Here is a 21,328-nt window from a genome sequence, read left to right as displayed (position 1 = left end):
ATTATATCAATATTGGTAGAGGTGTCCTTAGAAATACGAATTGGTATCCAAAGTTTGTCACAAACTGCCAATTCATCATATGGAAAAGTCTTTTAAAGAAAAGGGCAAAGATAAAGGTAGAAAGCGGGTCTCCTTGACGGATACCTCTAGTGGTTTGGAAAGACTCTGTAATTTGTACATTTCAAAGGATAAAGATAGTGGCAGTTGTAATACAATTCATAATAAGATGAACAAGAGACATTAGAAAATTAAACCATATTAGAGTATCCCTAATAAAAATCCACTCTAAACTATTAAAGGACTTGCTTAATTAGATCGATATTAAGGGCCATATTTTTTTTCTTTTTACTAGCTTTATGAAAAATATGGGCAACTTCTTTGATGATAATAACATTCTCATCAATAGTACGATTCATAAAAAAAATATAGGTTGGAGAGGACTAATAAGGTCACGAAGAAGATGTTTTAGCCTATTAGAGATGATCTTAGTGATGAGTTTGTATATTGAATTACAAAGACCTATAGGTCTGAATTATTTCATACATGTGGGAATATCAGTTTTGGGGATAAGAAAAAGGTAAGAATTATTAATGTTTGGAGGGATGGAAGAGTTGGAAAAACAATCCTATTTGAAAGTGATAATATAGCAACCTAAGTGATTCCATGAGGGGTTGAAGACCACAAGGGCCAGGACTCTTAATAGGACTCATTTGAAAAAGCACTGATTTAATTTCATCTATTGAAGGACTGCTAATAAGGTGGTCAACATCAATATCATTAATTTGTTTTGATGGAAAATGAACATTGTTGATCACCCTTAAGGAGTGGGTAGTAGTGATAGAGATAAAATAGGTTCTTGCCATAGACTTAAGAGCTTCCTGATCATGAATCCACACATCATCTCATCTTTTAAGCAAAGAATTTTACTTCTACTTTTCTTGACTTTTTCCAAGGTATGGAAATATTTAGTATTCCAATCAGAAAATTTTCTCCAGTTAATACCAGCTTTTTGAGCCCAGATTACCCTTTCCATCTGATAAATATTATTAAGCTCTGAAAGTAATTATTTTTCTAGGTTAAACATAAAAGTTGAGTAATGTCTTGCTAAACTTATATGTATTCCATCAATTCTACGCAAAATATTCCTTTTTTTGATAGTTAAGTTACCAAAGATATTTTTATTCCACACATTCACATCTCACAGGAGCTTATCACGCCCTCCTAAAAAGTCAATATTGCAAGTTTTCCAATTATCAACAAAGAATTTAGAAAAAGCATGATGAGCAAGCCAAACTTCTTTACAACGAAAGGGGAATGGGCCAGACAATCTTTTAGAGTAAAGCATAACTAAGAGAGGGAAATGATCAGAGTAAGATTTAGGAATATGTAATACCTAGGTGTTAGGAAAGGTGTTTAGCCAACTCGGATTCGCTAGTGCTTTATCCAGACGTTCACGAATCAAATCCAATCTTTAGCATTGGTCCAGGTGTAAGGGTTCTGTTGAAAACCCAAGTCAACCAATGAAGCAACATCAACAAGTAAATTCAAGTCTACACATTAATTGGTATCGAACCTTCTGCCTCCCGATTTTTCAGCCTGGCTGGTAACCTCATTAAGATCCCCAAGCATCAGCCATGGGGTTGAAGGAGAAAGAGACGACTTGAGATCAGCCCAAAGTTCATGCCTTTTACTGCTAGTGGTAAGGGCGTACTCACCATAAATAAGAACTTCGGGTTGGTTTGGGTTAAGCTTGAACATGGCATGGAAATAGTTGGGGATTTTCTCTGTATGGAGGACAAAAGAGACAATTGAGGGGTTGTAAAACATCCACATGTAGACGCCTACATTTGTCCCTAGGCCAGATACAGTGTGTTTGATGATAAAACCAAACACTATTTGACTAAGCTTTCCTAAGTATGCAACGAACAATCCGTGACTGACTGACAATCCCGAAAACCATATTTCTATTTTTAGAAACTTCTATTTATAGTAACTTCTATGCTTAACCGCTGCCCGGGATGGTAACCGTGTAAGATAAATATTCAAGTGATTAAGTTGCATTACAATTGATCCTCGGATAAAGAATAAGAGTTGCATCCCAACCAGTATTCTTAGGAGATAAAACCGTGAGTGAGATTCGGATAAAATCGGATAAATCTGGAAAAGTTGAAGTAAAACACCAGCGCTAGAATATTCTAGCACTCGGCACACATGCGCTACAATATTTCCAGCGCACCAACCAGAGTGCCATAATTTTCTGGCGCTGCCATTTGGTTCTCACCCAAGCACGCAAAGATAAAGTTTTAATCCAGCTGTTAAAAAACAGATCTGGCGCTGACCTGCTAAGCGCTAGAAAATAACAACGCTCTTGATTACAGCGTTGGAATATTCTAGCACTGCAAGTTACTTTTCTGAAAACTCTCATTTTCTCGAACTTATCTTATTCTGGCCTGTTTCACTATAAATAGGGTCTCTGAAATCCGGAAAAGAACACACAATCCTAACCTAAAAACCCTAAACTTGAGTATTGACCGAAGCTTTTCACTGTCCCGCATTCTCGCCCGTCTACCGTATTAACACACTGTTAAGCAGACGCTGCTTGCACGATCGTCCAGTTCAGTCCAGACGCTGCCGAAGTCATGACCCAATCTCTAGCCTAAACACACAAAACTCTGGAAGAATCCCGCCCCCACGGTCAGTTAGTTATCGGAAAGTTTGAAGGTTAAAAGGAAAGCTACCAAAGTCAAGTGGTAGGTGTTCCTGAGAACCGCAGTATAGCCTACGCTATACTGTAAACTGAAATCTACATTTTTATTGCTTTCGTGACCTTATAAATCTGCTCACTTAATTTGCTATAATATTCACGCCTAAATCAGTTAATCTCAAGACAAACCATTGCTAAGCACCTTGAATTAATCTAAATCACCGTTTTGACGTCTGTTTAGTAAATATCTGTGCATTAAAACCAACTCAGATTAGTAATGTAGCATAACGCATGTCCCGTTCATCGTCGCATTGAACTAGTAAGAACCGCCGCGTGGGCAAATGCTGCGCACTCCCCTTATTAGTAAACGACCCCCAAACTCTCAATCTGTACTCCGCTGGATGTACGTTGAGGGATCTCCACACCGGGGATCACAAGGGAACCTATGGCCGTTGTGAGTCAAATAAGTTTGCAATCCAGGCATATCACGATAACCGGGTTTTGTCATTTTTCTTAAACTGAATTGCGCCTCCTACAGGCTAGTAAAAAAGACGTTAACGCCCACAGTTAGTTCCTATTTACTTAATATGCTTGCCACATCCAGAGGGGAAAAGTCGTGCGGGCCTGTCGTAATACATTAAATCATAATTTATTTTTTTCAACCCTAATTTATTTTTTCATATATACTTCTATTATATTAAATAGAATGAAAGAATAAAAAGAAGAAAAAAAAATCAAAAAATCAGATATTTTAAAAGATTCTTAAATTATTATTTTTAAAAAAAATACTAAGGACTCATCAGGACGTGACACGTGTCATTCCTAGTGTGTCTTTTAGTATATAATAATAGATATAAGGAAAAGAAACTTATCAGGCAATAATTAGATATCATTTTCTTTTGGAATTGAATAATATCTGTAACCGTAATCATACCCGTACCCTCGATCTATCCAAATTTTTGGATATGGTATTGATTTGATAGTCATATCAGTTATAATACCCTATTTTCTAGATTGCGTATTTGACAGGCTTTTCAGGTTTATAAGTAATTTTGTTGGACCCACTTTTTAACACTTGTTTTACATAAAATAAAAAATAAAAAATTGTTTTTTGTTTGGGCATGGTCGTATAATAACACATTTCAGTGTAATTTTTTTTTATTTATTTATTAACTAATTGTAGGTTAAGAGTATAATGATTCTTTTTTGAAAATTTTATACGAAAATCAAAAAAATATTTTGCTAATTTGCTTTTATGGAGTTTGCGTAATAGCTTACTACGTATATTATAGAAACAGTAATATCAAAAAAGAAAACTATGATTTTTTCCATTCCTAACATATATGTTCTTCAAATCAGTAATAATATACTTTTTTTTTATCCTTGTCGTAATACATGAAATCATAATTTATTTTTTCATATATAATTTATTTTTCGATATATACTTCTATTATATTAAAGAGAAGGAAAGAAAAAGAAAAAAAAAATCAGAAAATCAGATATTTTAAATGATTCTTAAATTATTATTATTTTTAAAAAAGAAAAAACATACTAAGGACTCACCAGGACGTGACACGTGTCATTCCTTGTGTGTCTTTTAGTATATAGTAATAGATAGATTAAAATTTGAAATATTGTATGTTTCTCCTTGGGTTAAAACACCCTTAAATCTCGCAATAAATGCCATTTTTATAGAAGATTGAATCTTGTCTTCCTAGTATACAATAAAAGTAATAAAATAATAGTTAGCAACATATTGTTTTATGAATTTTAACATTGAATATAGAACATATTTCTTCAGGAATTACCTCTGCATCTAGTAAAACCATTTCAATAGTATATTTTTCACCCGGATTATTGAATGAAGGAACTATCCATAGTCGGATAACCATTGCGTCATTGCATGTATAGTTATGTTTTCTATGGATGAATTAATATTGTGTATGAGACTAAAATTTGTGTCATTTTTTTTCTGAACAAATAACGTTTATGTTAATTGTTGCTTGATATTATTGTTGGATGTACAGGGAGTATATATAATGGGCAGGGAGTATACGTAATCCTAATTCTTTGTGATCTGGATTCTTGTCTTGCTTACTATATTCTAGGGAATTCACGGATAGTCAAGCCCTTTATATTTTTTTAATCCGTAATCTGTTCTATTTAATTGATGTTACATTATTCATTCTTTATCTATTTTCAGGATGTTCACGCATAGAGAATAGTTTTTTGTTTTGTATAATCTTTATTTTTTATTTGTTACTCCCTCCGTTTCTTTTTGTTTGTTACGTATTCTATTTAGGGTGTTTCACAATGTTTATTACGTGGAAGAATCTTTTCTTTTATAAATTTATTCATCTATCATTTTTTGTGTCATCTTTTAATTTTTAATTGGTCCAATTTTTTAAACTCATTAAATTTCTTTACAATTTCCCAAGTATGTTAAGTTAGCAATCTTTGTGTTTTTCCAATATTGGTTCATTTTGATAAATAAAACAATCATATTGGTTGTTGTAATGATTAGTGGATTGAGGTTTTACTTGGGTTTATTTTTTTAATAAAAAAGAAAAAAAAAATCTTTATTACTGTATACGTTAATAAACGTGAAAAAATCCAAACGTTAACAAACAAAAAGAAACGGAGAGAGTACTTTTTTTAAAAAAAAGAAAAAAAAAATCTGATTTGGGATTGATTTCAGCTTTTTTTTTTTTGTTTCTTACCTAATTTTTACCTCTTTTTTAGGGAATACGTTTATTTCTTTTTTGTTTTGTTACCTACTCCGTAATTGTTACCTCTTTTTTTAGGGAATACATTTACGGTTTTTTTCTTTACTAGTTGTTGGACTGCGCGCTAGCGCGCGCGGTCCCCCAAGAAATTGAAATCAATTTGCAAAATAAGTTGGGTAATTATGTTGCCTAATTAAGTAATTAAGAATTAATTTAACGAATTTAGAATGTAACTTAGTTACTAATAATAGTCACAATTGAAATACCCTGCTATTTAAAATAATGTCAACTCGTAGAACAATTTTGTAAGTTCAAAGGTTTGCGGAAAGAGGAAGAAGAATATGTAAGTTAGGGGGTTTGAACTCAAGACCTTTGCAAATGATAATATAGAGCTTCTAAAGGGAAGGCTTCAATTTTCAATCTCTTGTGAATAGTGAATTTCAAGGTTTTAACACTCAAAACACTGTTGATAAGCATAGTATTTTCAATGCATGCATTTTAAAGGTTTGGGATATGCAATTAATGTAATATTTTCCATTTATACCTGTTATTTATTCTACTTTTCTTATTATTCCATTTATACCTATTTTCAATTTGTTTTATTATTAGCCTGATTTTGCAATTTGATTCAAAAGTAATTATATTATAAATATTTAAGAATGAATTTAAAAAGGAAAATGCCATGATGCTTCAGGAGATGACATGTGTCATTCCGGATATGTCTTTTAGTATATATAGTAATAGATAGATAAATGGGGATTTATTCTAAAAACCACACCTCACAAAAATTGAGTTGAAATGGCTATACATCATATCCATTAAATCATATCCATTCAAGTTGATTTGGATTTGATATTATTTTCACCTTAATTAAATAAATTTTAGATTTAACAAGTCAAGAGAAGTTACAATCAGATATAATCAAGTTAATAAATTGCAACCATGTATAATTAGGTCTTATCAGGTCTATTAGGTCAATAAATTTTAATCATGTCTTATAAGTTTCAATAAGGGCTTATTGCCTTTTATAAGTTTACTCTATCAACTATACTCACTTGAAATCAGGTTTAATCAGGCCTAGTAAGTTCCAATAGTCATATCAAGTTTAATAAAGTCCAATAAGCTTAAATAGATTCAAGTTTTATCTGGTGAATAGAGAATACACTTAGATAACTTATTTTCAATCTTGTTTTTTTCTCATAACCAAAACGATAATCAATTCAATCTAACCAATAACAAATTGTCAAAAGAAGACATTGAGGATAGATTGAAATTGGAAACTCGGAAGAAGAAGCAACACTAACTGTTTAGGACCCAATGTATGGCTCAAACATATCTACTGGGTCCCAAGTAGTAATGGGTTATTACTCAATATTGTCCAAATGTGTCCAAAGCCTCACCAAAGTGGCACATGTGGGTAGGTTGTTACTTGTTGGTACACTGCTTTCCCCTAATTTCTTTCATTTGAATTCATTCAATGAAAATGAACTAAACATGATATTTTTACATTTTTAGCCGACACAATGTATAAATGGCACTCCATAATCATTACACATTAAAAGATTTGTAAACTATTTGACGTGTGACTTATACGGTCAAAGTTCAGTCAAATTAATATTATCAGATCAGACTAGAAAATAAATAAAATTAGAGCGTACTAGATTAAAACTTGTAAAATTCAAACCATAATACCTTATTTCAGATGAAAAGAACAAACCCTTATTATTTTGAGTTTGAATTTCAAGAGTTTGGAAAAGAATTGGAGTGATGACCAAAACAAATAACAAATATATTTTCAACAGACTGCAATTATGTGCAAAGATGAGGTTGTTTTGATCTATGGTTTGTTATTCTAAAAATATTATGAGAAGAAGATGAGCAGAAGCCATCATACTTCCACGTATAGAAAGAGACAGAATGGTCATTTGATTCAGGTCATTTTTATGTAATGCGTCCATGCCATTTAACTTATTTCGATAAATAAATCAATTAGTCACAATAATTTTTGGGGCGAGTCAAGTTAGAATCAGGTGGTGCTCATGTACACACTGTCAGTTCTACTCTGAGAAGAAACTGAACAAATAATAGGATACTCTGAATTATCATACTGTATGATACATAATGTACAGAGCCCAGCCAGATCTGCAGAAATATGGAGAAAGGAAGTGCAGAAGACAAGAGTTGCAGGATACATTAAAATTATGCAAATGTATAAAACATGCGCAAATTTCACTCCTGTTTCTTCTCTGACATTGAACATTCTGAATTATAGTGCTGAATTCATTACAATGTAACCTATACATAATTGCTACCTGTATATGAAATCCATAACAAGGAAAAAAAAAAAAAAAAAAAAAAAAATCTGACAGCAACTACTTTTCATTTTAAACCAGATAATAACAGGTATAGATTTACAAACTTTACAGATATAAGTCAACATAGTACATATACAGTCCTTACTCCTCTCTAGGGATCCACCTGCTCCACCACATGCTCTTCCTTGTCTGGTTGAGTTCACCGATGCTCTCATTAATTGTTTTGCTGATCTTTCTCTGCATCCGAAGAGCCGAAGCTAGAACATTTCTTTGGGCACTCCCTTTCTTTCTTGGCTCCATCTCCTTCATCAACCAATAATACACGACAATCGTAAGGCTTTTATTATGGAGGTGGAAGTATCTATATACCCTTAATCCTAAAACTACTGTCTTGTTTTCCTTTTTCTTTCACATACACGATTTCAAGGCCTTTCTGTAAATATAACATTACAAGGATTATCTGACTTTATTTTCAAACCAGATGACTTTTTAGACAAATTGTTATGAAATTTAAGGATAAATTTTTTTTACCACCTAAAAAAATCGAAAAATTGTTTTTTACCACCTAAAAAACTAAAACTTGTATTTTACCACCTAAAAAAACTTTAAAACTTGTTTTTTACCACCTGAAAAATGGAAAAATAGATGAAAATGTTATGTAGGGGGCCACAACAACGGTAATACTTCTGATATGTTCTATTCTTCCACGATTTAATGTATTTAACTCTCTTCTCTTCCCCCGCTTCCTTATATTCCATGAATTTACATAATTTTTCACCACCATTAATTCACAAAATTGACAAAATGTAATGGAAGTAAAGAGAGAAGGATTAAAGAGTTAAAGAAAATCACACAAGGAGTGTAAAAAATTGAAGGGAAATTGAATTATGTAGCCATACATTAAGGTTTCATCTATCTTTTTGTTTTCAGGTGGTAAAAAACAAGTTTTAATTTTTTTTAGGTGGTAAAATACAAGTTCTAATTTTTTAGGTGGTAAAAAACAATTTTTCGATTTTTGTAGGTGGTAAAAAACAATTTGTCCGAAATTTGAAATCTAAAATCTAATTAACAATAAAATGGTAAGCCAAATAGTTTTCATTCACACTGCATCAGCATCACTTGGATTTGATCCTAGGACAGACCAACAATGGGGTGGGTTTTATACCTTATCAGTCAGTCTCATATGAAAATCTATATTAGTACAACTCTTAAAATTATTATAGGTCTTAAACTGCATACTACCTTAAATGCAAAAAAGATGAACTTACAGTTTAAAAAAGTGAAGTCATAAAATTTATGAAAATTAACCTTCAATTCAAAAAAAAAAAAACACAAACTTTGTTTTTGATGGAAAAGTATGTACTTGGCTGTACACATGTAGGAATATAGATTTACTCATCTAATTTGAAACTTGTATGTGCGTGCGTGCGACTTGCGTGTGTGAGTGTATGTGTGTGTGTCTGTGGGTATGTGTGTGCACCATATGCATACCCTCAGTTCAACCATATGCATACCCTCAGTTCAACCATATGCATACCCTCACCTCAGTTCAACCATATGCATACCCTCAGTTCAACCAATTTTACAAAAAGAAAAGGAAGGAACATCATTCAACCATATGCATACCCTCAGATCCTGCAGCTGAGCTTCAGTGAATCCGCCATCCTTTTTTGTCCCTGATCTAGCCATCAACTGAGTGATCCATTTTGCAGCCTCCCCATAATCCTTTTGTGTTGCTCGGAACAATTGCAACCTCAGATTTTGCATAAAGGACAAAGCCAAAAGGCCTTCTCTATCGAAATACGGGTATGCTAAGGCAGCTTTTGCACTCAGCCGTTGCCGTGCTTTGTACCGTACCATTGATGTCAGGAGCTCCCATCCAGTCCCTCCATCTAAATCTAAGAGGTCGAAACCTCTTTTGAGATCAGCTGTTGCTCGTGGCTCAACTGAACTTCTCCATGCATTTAAATCATAGTCACACCTCTTCAGCTGACGGTTGAACTGGATAAGGTTGCTGTCAGAACGCAATGAAGGGAAGGCCTGCACAGAGAGAGAGAATATCAAATGAGGTTCATTCAAAACCCAGGATATATAACGAAGCAGATAAGGAAAGAATTGGAATTAATTGTCACAAATGAAAGACAGATTACGAAAATGATATACGTTATGAAAATTGTGATGGCTACAAACTATTCCAAATATCTTTGATTCTACAGTAAGCATCATTTCTTGAACATCTGACCAAACAAATATCGTCTTAGAAATTAATGTGGGTACAACAGAAGAACATGCATTTCCAAGAATATTCAGATGCTCAGAGGCTTCTCATAGGTCCAGTACAAATATGATATAAAGACTCAGTCATTAGCAAATAATTGAAAATACTCAAGTTACACATTTATGCATACTTCTATGTTTCAGAAAATAATTAGTGATGTTACTTGAATACTTACCATTTGTAAGAATATCAGACCAGCACTGTATATGTCAAATCGATCTGGTAAATTCAACTGTCAAGCACAAGATCCACATTACTTTAAGGAGAAAAATATAGTGAAAATTTACAACAAAAAGCACTAATAAAAGGGTCAATTAGTTTCTAAATCCTGCAGGACCTGCCACAGGACTGGGGAAAGTGCAGCGGCCACAGGAGGTGATGGTGCTGATGGAGTTTGAGTGCTCATGATATATTGCTCAGGTGCAGCATATCTAACCAAAAAAGACAAGGTCATCAATGTCATGAGACAAAGAACATCAGGTTATGCAAATACAAAATCCGATAAACAAAACTATGGAAAAAAGCCAGATACATTTTGCTCTTTCGCAATATGGAATGACCTGCCATTTTTTTTATATACTAGCAGGTCTGAAATGAGATGAGTCAGATGACCACTTAAAGATGCCGCATGTGATAACGGTTGTACTTGCGTTACCCTTATTTTCATAAAGAGGTTGCTTCCACGTATCGAACCCGTGACCTAGCCGATAGCAAGTAGACACTTCACCATCGTGCAAAGGCACGATCTTCCATTAACAAATTGGATGATAAAGAAAGTTTTCTTTTGAGCAACAATATGCCATTAACTGATTGCCAAGTTTCACACGTAATATTAAGTTAATCACGTAGATTGTGTGTTCCGTATCAGACCGCCTTGGTATAAAAACAATGCTACGAATGTTATGTATGTGTCTTTGGTGTTTCTGTTAGCAACGAAAGAGTGCAGGGCCCTCTGACTTGGAATTCTAAGGTTTCCTACATTTGGAAGAGTAAGCTTTGAAATTGCCGAATGCACCTCTAAAAAATGTGATATATTCATATATCTGTAGCATTATACTTAAAGATGCCACATGTGATACCTCCTTTAAATCATTACATGGTCATAAACCAATTCCTAGAGGCTACAATGATTTTTCTGGGTACGTGCATGGGTTTGGGTGTGCGTGTGTGCGCGGGTATATGTGCATGCGAGTATGTGCGCGTGTGGGTATGTGTGCATGCCAGTATGTGTGCGTGCGGGTATGTGTGTGTGTGCGCGCGGGTATGTGTGTGTGTGTGTGTGCGCGTGTGTGCTTATCTATCCTTGCCTTATCAATTTAAAAAAGAAAAGGAAAAAAAGCAATTGTAAAGGTGCCGCATGTGATCATCATTATCATTCATCATTATCATTACCCTATTGCCTCAAAGAGGCTCCCGCAAGAAGCGGGGTAAGGGAGGGTCGGGTGTACGCAACCTTACCCCTGCAATTGCAGAGAGGTTGTTTCCAATTGACCCAAAAGCGATAACGGGACGACAACGGGACGACCATCTTCTACTTCATGGAAAGGAAGTGAATAGTTTTTAAGAGCCATTTTGATTTAGTCCATTACATCCCACAGCCAAAAGAACAAATGAATCTTTGGCTCCATCGGAAATGAATCTTTGCCGCATGTGATACCTCATTTAAATCATTTTGAAGAAAATCCTGCAGATACAGTCATAAACCAATTCCTGGAGGCTATATAGAGGTTTTTGAACTTTTTAATCAAGGAGACTATTCACCTTGGGTCCAAAAGGAACTCTTTCGGGATATAGTTAATGCCTACTCGTAGATCTGCTGCAGCCCCAAGATCAATAATCTTGAATGTGCGAGTATCTGGACAAATGTTAATATCAGCAAGAAGCAAATCAGAGAAAAGTGAGACTTGAAACAACAAGGACAACATAATCATAAACCACCACCTTCGGAGAAAATAATGTTCTGGGGCTTTATGTCTCTATGAACAATTCCAGTCGAGTGAAGAGCATCCAAAGCGAATAAAAGTTGCTTCATTATTGTTTGTATGATTCTATTCTCTCGTTCTAATCCCTTAGGCAAGTTCTGTACTTCTCCCAGGATCTTTGTTTCAACCTAAGATATCACAGCAAACAAGGAACCACGTGAATTGTCAATCACTTAGCAGTTATAATGAATAACAAACATATGTAAGCAAACCTGTCCAATATAAGCCAATAAATTTCAGCAAACTACTCCTTAAAAGATTATAGGGAAAGTGTGCTATGAGCCTATGACATATGAGAAGCTACTCTTAGCAAAGATACTATCCAAATGTCATTTCTGATAGTCAGGATGCACCATTTGCGACTTCTATGATCCTTCAAATCACAATCAATTTGAATATATTATATCAATAAAAATGTTTAAATCAGCAAAATGTCTATGAACTAATTAATATCCTTGAAATTCCCTCTCTGTGAGTTGGGAATTGGGACAATCTAGCATAGCAAAAATATGCACAAAAGACGCAATAGTTATGCCAGAAAACCCGGCTTTAGAGGCTCCTCACAGTGGAAAATTCTGGAATGAATTACATCTACCAATATCTCTGCTAGGTGCTCCATTTATTTTCTTCTGGTAATTGTTTTGCAAAGGGCTCTAAGAGTCCAAATGACTACAACTAAACAAATATAAATATAGCCTCCAATATGCCGTGAACAGGCATATAAATTTAACAATCGAAGAATATACAAGCACAAACAGTACCCATTAGGATATATCGCACCCCAAAATACAATACTTCAGGAAAAAAAGGTCCAGTTAAATATACAAAGTAATAAACAACATTATTGAAATAGAGTTGTAGCTATTAATTCTTTAATCATAGCCTACAGAAAATCCTATGCCCTTCAATCGCAAATTTAAGCAAGCCCTTATTACTTTTGGCTAATTTATTTAACACAAAGCTGAAGTTACTCGGTTAATGGTCCAACCTGATGCTTTGTGTAAATTTTTAAATCCCCCAACATTACTTGGCTAGTTCCTCAATCTCTGCTTTACATTCCTAAAACAAAAAGAGCCTTCTCTGCATTTAGCAACATATGCAGCTATGCATAACTATTGCATCGTCGGTTTTTTTAGAAATGACAACTGCAGACAAAGTTGATGTAAAACAGCCTCAAAAGCCTGATAAATGCCGGCCAATGTTTTGCCACAACAATAGCTTCAAGTCATAATTATTTTACTAGTTTCCATCATCAGCTGCAAAGGCTATAGGAAAAATATATATATTAAAAAAAAGTGTGAATCACTAGTTTCATCCACCAAGCAATGGCTTTGTGGGCATTCTTCTCCCTTGAATCCCATATTAAACATTTAATCCATGGCATCTATGAGCATTGGCAGCTCATAGCAATTGAATTGCCGTGTTAGCTTAACCACCCTACAAACATCAAAAACTCAATCAGCTTCAGCTCCTGCAGGATTTTTTTAGCAAACCCAATAATGCCTGAGACATCTTCCACCAGCATACTGTATCCTTTGCAAGCAGTATGGGGGATCCTACAAGGCTACAATGCATCTTTTTACTACTAAATGTTCTTTTATTAGTTAAAACAGAAGTCAAGGGCTCAGGAACTAAGCCTTAAATCTTGATGTAGAAATGTATAATTACGACCACTTCAGATTTCCCCAGTGCCTTTGATTCTACAGAACATTCTTAGATCCCTAAATAAAAAAACAAGGTCCACTTTGAAGAACATAAAGACTAGCAAAAGAAGGTCCAGAAATCAAATGCAGAGTGTTGAGAACAATAAGTCCTTTAGCAAAAAAACAAAAACAAAAAAAACAGAGCAAATGTAGCACAATAGAATACTATTTGTACCAGCTTGATACTCCCTCTATCCCTTAATACTCGCACCGGTTTGACCGATACGGAGTTTAAAGCACTTGAATTGACTTATTAATTTAATGGGTGTTAGTTGATAGTGGAGTATGTTTTTAATATAGTTAGTGGGAAATGTGTAAGGGGTGGGGAGTGGTGAGTGAAGGGTGTGAATTTTTAAATGATTTTTTGTAGGGAGTAGAGGTGTGGGTGGGTTAGTAGGTAAGTGTGAGAAATAATATAATATTGGTAAAACTTTCCATTTATAGCGATGCAAGTATTAAGGGACGGCCCGAAAGGAAAAGCAGTGCGAGTATTAAGGGACGGAGGGAGTATTAATGACAATATGACATAAATATACAGTCCCCATGGAAATAGGATTAGAGAAAACATGCTACAAGGTAAAGAGAACCATACTACTCGGCAGGAAACCCACTAGAAAAGCGTGAAATTCAAAAAGAAATTGTGTTCTGCTCTTCTGCCTCAACAAATATGACAACCTAATATTGCAACAATTCCACAAAAATATTCCCTTCTCATTCGTAGCAAAACCTATACACTCGACGAGGAAAACAACTCAAACTCCAAAGGAAAATCTAGAAGCATTCATTAGAAGAAAGCAATAGTTTGAATCACACTTTCTAAGAGTACATACTAGTCATACTACTGGGAAAAGTTGTTAGAATGTGCCCCTGCAAACAGAACCCACGCATCAGGATTTAGGAGACTGCATTGAGAAGCATCTTCTTCAAGAATAGATTGAAGATTTTATTCTACACACAACTGCAGTGTGGACAATTTGTCCATTTCAAATAGAGTCAAAGGTTCACTATTCTTTTGCTTTTGAATTGTATTGGAGATTGGACTATATAAAACCGACTAAACTGCTTGCACGTCTTATGCATTGTGAAGTAGCATAGAGTCATAGCGGGTAAAGAATCAACCAGAACCAACCTGCTCCTTATCTTAAGGGTAAAGCTATATATATCCGTCTTCCATTACCCTACATACGAGGGGAGCGTTTTTAGAAGTGTTGGGGTATGTTCATGTTGAAATGCAGTCTAAAATTTCAAACAAAATCTGTTATGTAAATTTGATTCTGATGTATGCAACAAACTATTAATATCCTAAACTTGCTTAGAGAAGAAGAGTGAGGTAGAGAGGGAGAAAAATTGTGGCTGAAAAGAGTGTTGACAAGTCAATGCATGTGTTGTCGGCACATCACTCATATAAATCTAAAGTCCTAAACAAACTGCAATCATATGAAGATCTAACAAGAAACGCCATTTCATCCATTTCCTCCTTTTGATTTATTCAAAGTCAGGTAGATTCCTAATTGAGATAAGGTCTTCAAAATGATTTCTCTAATTCTATTACTGGGCACCTTGAAGGCTTTATTTCTTCCATCTACGAGACCTCTCCTTGGTGTGTGAAATGTATTGAATCAATACCCAGAAACAATAGGATCTAGGATTCCATTGTAGAATTATTTTCAAACGCTCCTTCAGTCTCTCTATATTCAACCAAGACATCACCAATGATGTCTTGGCCTAGTGGTTAAGACTGAGGGCCTGTGTACAATAGGTCTCAGGTTCGAATCCCCCCGGCCCCATTTGTAATTTATATTGCCCTTGTGGCTCATTCGCACCAAAAAAAAAAAATACTCAACCAAGACATCTAATCTTGGCTTTGGTCTTCACAAATCAGCTCCACTCGAAAAAAGGAGTGGTCTTAGGCCCTGTTCTTCTGGACTTTATTTGGCTGAACTGAACTGAACTGAACTAAACTGAACTGAACTGAACTTAATGGAGCTGAACTGAACTGGCTGAACTGAACTTAATGGAGCTGAACTGAATGGAACTAAATGAATAGTAAATAATAAGTAAATAATAAATAATAAATAATAAATAATAAATAATAAATAATATATAATAAATAATAAATAATATATAATAAATAATATATAATAAATAATAAATAATATATAATAAATAATAAATAATTAATAATATATAATAATAGTAATATTTAAGTAATAATAAAGATAATAATAATTATTATACATATAAATAATAAATGTCAATTTTAATTGCAATATCAAGAATAAAAATAATTACAAAGAAAGATGAATCCGTTCTTTTGAACTGAACTGAATTGAACTGAATGAAGCTGAACTGAACTGAACTTAATTGAGCTGAACTGAACTGAACTGAATGGAGCTGAACTGAACTGAACTGAACTTAATGGAGCCGAAATGAACTGAACTTAATGGAGCTGAGCTGAGCTGAGCTGAACTTAATGGAGCTGAGCTGAACTGAACTGAACTTAATGGAACTGCAAAAATGTCCAAAAGAACAGGGCCTTAAAAGGATCTTCACCATCTTAGGCTCCAGTAAAGTAATCAGTTAGAAAGGCGCAAGAAATGAACAGTTAGGATCCCTTATTGGAACCATCTGCATCAAAACCTATTGGAACCAGCAGAGTAAACTGGAAGAAAAACGTGTGAGTTTTCAGTATCAAAATTCCTAGCTCCAATACATCTCTTCCCTTCAGTTGTTTCCATTCAATTGGAGTACTTTATTTTGTAATAAGTGAGTAGGTCAACTATGTTCAGTAGCAATAACCAACCCTTTTCCAAATTCATATTCCAGAGGAGTGAGAGTGCCCCTTTTATGCTTAATGTTGGTCAGGAACCTAAGTCCTAGAGCACATGCATACCAAGTCTACCCTTCAGTGCAATTTACCTATTTATTACAGAATTAACCTTTTGCAAGTTCCTGTTCAATGCAAAACTGGAGCACCGAAAAAATAAAAACCAGCCTAAGTCTCATAGATGATTTGCAATAAATGAACGAACCCTTGGATTTGACTTAATTCTTTGTCACATGTAGCAGACGTCGAATTCAACCAGTTATCAGCAACCTGATGTTCTGGCTTGACAATTGGATAATCCATTGCGATTTTATGTGACTTTACTTTCCATTTCAGACTCCTCGTAAAGGTAAAAGTTCAAATCTACTCCGGTTCATCATAGCCAGAAATCGCAACAACTAGTTATAAACACCAGAATCTTTAATTGCATCCTTATATGGACTCAAACTCTCAACTCTCAGGCAGCAGAGGCCATAAATAACATCTCCATGACCTTTTAGGTCTAACAAGAACTTAATCCTCAAACATCTTAAAAACAGAAGACAAGTCTTAAACCATAATTTGGTATGCATTAACCCATGGATAAACTTGAACAAGTGAAATTGATATGTGGATAAGCTGTTCAGACCCACATCTCCTGTGTGCTGGATCCTTTCAGCATCAAGAATAATCACTTTACCCTAGAATGATGGATAAATGGCTACGTAGTACAAAAGGCTATTTACGATGGCATCTTATGACTACAAATCAAGTTTTGCAATAGCTTGAGTCCAACTGCATCATCAAGCCATTTATTGTTCATCTTCATTCTCTCTTCATGGCTACTTATTTCTGCTATATGGCGAGCTAAGTTCCATTAAAACAAACACAGAATCATCGGCCCTCTAGATATTTCAAATTTGAATTGCTCTAGTTGGATGCTATTACGCTTCCCCTCTCACCTTTATTATCTACTCGAAGTGTAATTATTTGACTTTTGCTTTGTTTGTGCTTTCTATTAAATCATTGTTTACTAAAGCCATTGTTTTTCTCTCTTTCTTGTATAATTAATACTTCGTATAATTTTTTTAGTTCAACTACATAATTTTGATAATTACGTGCTAACAAAAAGGTATAACTATTTTTCACTACGCTAAATGTTTTCAAAAACAATTGTTTCTAAACACATGCAACAATTTGACTTCTGCACAATTCACAAACTAAGTTTTGACTTCTGCACTATTCACAAACTAAGTTTGACTTCAAACTTTAACCAATACATCAAAAACAAATGTTCTTATGCAAAATGTTGTTAGATTAAGTCAGGCATCGGCAAGCGTGAAAGTAAAACTGTTGTATGTACTTAAAAACGTAGGATGTACATCTTTTCCTTCTTAAAGCCCACCAACAGCATACCACATTGGATGATCTTGTTTTGTTACACGATTCAGAATGTGCAGCCATTAAAGATCTCTGATTAAGTATTTTTTAACAATCCCTATTAGTTGTTCCTTTTGTTTTATAACAACAACTAGCAGGATGTACAAGAACATAGCACAAGTTTTCCTCGTAACAGGAAAACGAAACAGATTACATAATAGCCCTGTTCCGTTGAATTTCGGAACTTTTGTCCTCCATACAAGAAAGCACAATAACCCAAACATTTATTTTGGGAGAAAGTACAAGAACAGCGCACAAGTTATCCTCCATACATGAAGATCCCAGACATTGCTAGCATGGAATGCGGAAATAGGAGCTTCATGTATGGCCTTCACTTACTATGAAACAATCCCTATTAACTGTTAAACAAGATACAAGCTTTTCAATTAGTATGGCCTTCACTTAATCTGCACCAACACTTAATAGGTGATCCTAATGACATCACTTAATATTTGAACTGACAAGGAAAAGTTCAAAACTGTTTGAAGACCCAGGAAGGTAACTAAATGGATCAGGTGGAAGTCTCAAGTAGGAATGATTTCAAGGGATCAAAATTAGTTATGAATTTCTGATGCATAGCAAGGTACCATTACCAAAGTTCTGAATCTTCTGATTAATATTTCACAATTGAGAACATTTCATATCTAACCCCAAGGTTGTATCTTTTTACGCTTATAAAATTCTCTGCAATAAATAGTACCAAATTGCAGCAAAGATTAAATCCCAAAAATCCTAAAGTATGGGCATGCAGATAACAAGTGTTGTGAAATTAAATTGTTTTGTCCCATACTCCGTACCTAAAACTTGAAACATAATCTAAATGCCACAACAGTTTAAATCGACAATCAATCCAATGGTCCCGAACTTAGCAACACACCTATTAGGTACTGAATTACTGATACAAGGTGCAGCTACAAGCCAACAAGGGTCGGAATCTCTACCTTGAATTGTGGAGATATTATTACTGAAGCAAAAGAGTTTGAAATAGAAAACTTATATCCTCCTAGAACACCAAATGTAAGACAGAGAAATATGGCGAACCAAATGAAAATAGGAAAAATTAATAACAATCAATCAACAATGGCATAAAGCAAAATTCTTGCAAAACATATTATGATCAGCTAGGTCGTCAATGAGAGAGAATACTAACATTGTAGGGGAACTCTCGGCCCGTCAGTAAATCTGCTAGTGTTGACTCACCCTCAAAACGCCATATAAGCCAATATTCACCTTTTTTCTTAGAAGAACTCTGGGAAATGTCCAAAGAAATTACATTCAGCACAATACCTAAAAAGATGAAGACAAATTATGAAGAAGATATAGTTGCAAACCAATGGTACCAGGCCATAAAAGAAAGAGGTACAAAACCAAGCCACAGTACCTCCATGAAACCGTATAAAAAATCAGCGCAACTACTAGCACAAGCTCTTCGCACACGCTCATTCATCCAGATTTCTACAGCGCCATACTCAGTAGCCTTTTTCAAGACCAAGTCACTTTCCTTCAACGCAAAATCACAACATATATAAGCATCATAGTATCATTTCCAAATCAAAGTTTAACAGCGCAAATCTACAAAAACCTAAAAGCACTGCAGTAAATTACAAAATGAAAATATCATATACAATTGTTTCTAGATGATTAGATGAGCAAGCAAATATGTTAGTACTAATTTTAATGAACTGATGAACTCGGTGAATTTGTGGTAAATGCTTAAATCCAAATAACAACTAAGTGATGATAAATGCATCACTTGCATTTGCATATATCGTACACCACCAATCAGTCAGCATCATATCTACATCATTAGCTTAATAGTTAAAAAGAAAATTAGACAAAATTAGCTTTTCATAAAAGAGGCATCAAGAAAGATACCTTCATAGAGGGCTTCTTGTTGTTGGCTAAAGAAACCTTATAAACAACTCCAAAAGCTCCTTCCCCCAATTTTTTTCCCAACACAAAGTCATCCTGTAAAAAAAAAGAACAAATACTCAGTAAAATTAAGCAAACACAAACCCCAAAAACCCCATAATCAAAACACCACAAATTTAAATACCTTTTTAAAGGTGGGTCTGGAAATTCTCTCAAGAAAAGCAAGCACAAACATATCCCAAAACCCAGGAGCCACACCGGGGGTAGCCCAAAGGTAAGAAACTGCCCCAAGAGCCAACACCACGCCTGGAACAGTAAGTGTCAATTCATTAGACCTTGGTAGAGTGCTCCTATAAATAATGTCTCCACACTCCATAACTGTACAAGGTAACCCAACTCCCACACCCAGGAAAAGGTCTCGAACCGGGTCGAATAACTCGAACCCAGAAGCAAAAACTACACATTTTTTCCGGGATTTGAAAGTGGATGATGATCTGAATTGGGGTTTGAAGAAAAGGGGTTTCCCCAGAAATTGAGTGTGTGATTTTTTGGGGTTAAGGGTTTTGATACTGGGGCAAATTTGTCCTAATCCGACCCTACTTGATGCAATTGCTGCCATTTTTAAAGAACAATTCCAAAGGAGGAAACTTTCAATAAGCACTAAGAAACATCTGAGTAACAAAATTTTCCAAGTAACAATTTAACTTGTGTTTGATCAGAATAATAAAAATCTTATGGATTAGAATGATAGAAAACAGCGACAGTTAAATCTGGTAGTATATTTTTGTGATTCGCAAGCAATTGTAGCCATATTTTAAAATTAAATTAAAACGGTTGGAAGATTTTGTGGAGCTCAGCCATTCTTCTCTTCTTAGTGACAGTGACAAATTATGGTGAAATCGGTGTTTTGGGGAAATGACTTTGAGGTAGCTTTTTCATTGAGCTAAAAATTGGGGCTTCATTTTTTCAATTTTTCACCGCTAAGGATTCAAATATTTTCTTTTCATTATTAGGATTCAGTTTTTTTTTCGCCATTAAGTATCTGTAAAGTATTTTTGGGACAAAATTAACTAATAAATCTGAAAGGTTAGTCCCTTAATTAAAAAGTCAGACACTATGGTTAAAGATTATTCCTAATACGTGTCAACTCCATTACACATGTCACAATAAAAGGGGAAAATAACATTTTTTTTCTTATTCGGGCAAAAATAAGGAGTTTTTGCGCCAATTCATCTTTCTCTTCTCTCTCATTTGTCCATTTAACTCAGAATTTATTCATCTCTTCAATTACTCCAAGCCTTAAAGGTAGATTCATACCCCCGAACAACAAAATTCAGAGCAATGACTCCAAATTCTCAAGGTACGAACTTCTGATTTTGTTTGTTTTTTGTTTTTCTGGTAAAATTCTGATATGCTCTGATTTCATATGTAGTAATTGAAATTGAAAAAAAAAAAAAAATTCTAAGTTGAAAATTGAAATTTTAATTTTCTAAGTTGAAATT

The 21,328-nt window shown here is 34.5% G+C and overlaps 1 protein-coding gene across 1 annotated transcript; it reads right to left on the bottom strand.

The window, feature by feature from the left end:
* Positions 1 to 7,642: 7,642 nt before the first annotated feature.
* On the bottom strand, positions 7,643 to 20,789 carry LOC110789623 (serine/threonine-protein kinase STN7, chloroplastic). The gene is made up of 10 exons (XM_021994321.2): positions 20,011 to 20,789; positions 19,830 to 19,922; positions 19,336 to 19,455; positions 19,105 to 19,203; positions 11,965 to 12,133; positions 11,785 to 11,878; positions 10,361 to 10,454; positions 10,199 to 10,255; positions 9,372 to 9,785; positions 7,643 to 8,048 (listed from the first exon to the last, which is right to left on the bottom strand). The coding sequence occupies exons 1-10, from the start codon at positions 20,443 to 20,445 to the stop codon at positions 7,887 to 7,889; spliced, it is 1,737 nt and encodes a 578-aa protein (XP_021850013.1). The 5' UTR covers positions 20,446 to 20,789; the 3' UTR covers positions 7,643 to 7,886.
* Positions 20,790 to 21,328: the final 539 nt, after the last annotated feature.

This window comes from Spinacia oleracea, chromosome 3, assembly GCF_020520425.1.
Source record: "Spinacia oleracea cultivar Varoflay chromosome 3, BTI_SOV_V1, whole genome shotgun sequence".
Lineage (NCBI taxonomy): Eukaryota > Viridiplantae > Streptophyta > Magnoliopsida > Caryophyllales > Amaranthaceae > Spinacia > Spinacia oleracea.
The sequence above is the reverse complement of the archived record's forward strand: the minus strand, read 5'-3'. Positions and strand labels throughout refer to the sequence as shown.

What these genes read in the sequence shown, in the direction of transcription:
- LOC110789623 (XM_021994321.2), bottom strand. Translation starts at nt 20,445, where the DNA reads ATGGCAGCAATTGCATCAAGTAGGGTCGGATTAGGACAAATTTGCCCC. An exon ending in GAACATTATTTTCTCCGAAG is followed by an intron (nt 11,879 to 11,964) that starts GTGGTGGTTTAT and finishes ACATTTGTCCAG; the next exon opens with ATACTCGCACATTCAAGATT. An exon ending in TTTCCCCAGTCCTGTGGCAG is followed by an intron (nt 10,256 to 10,360) that starts GTCCTGCAGGAT and finishes TGTGCTTGACAG; the next exon opens with TTGAATTTACCAGATCGATT.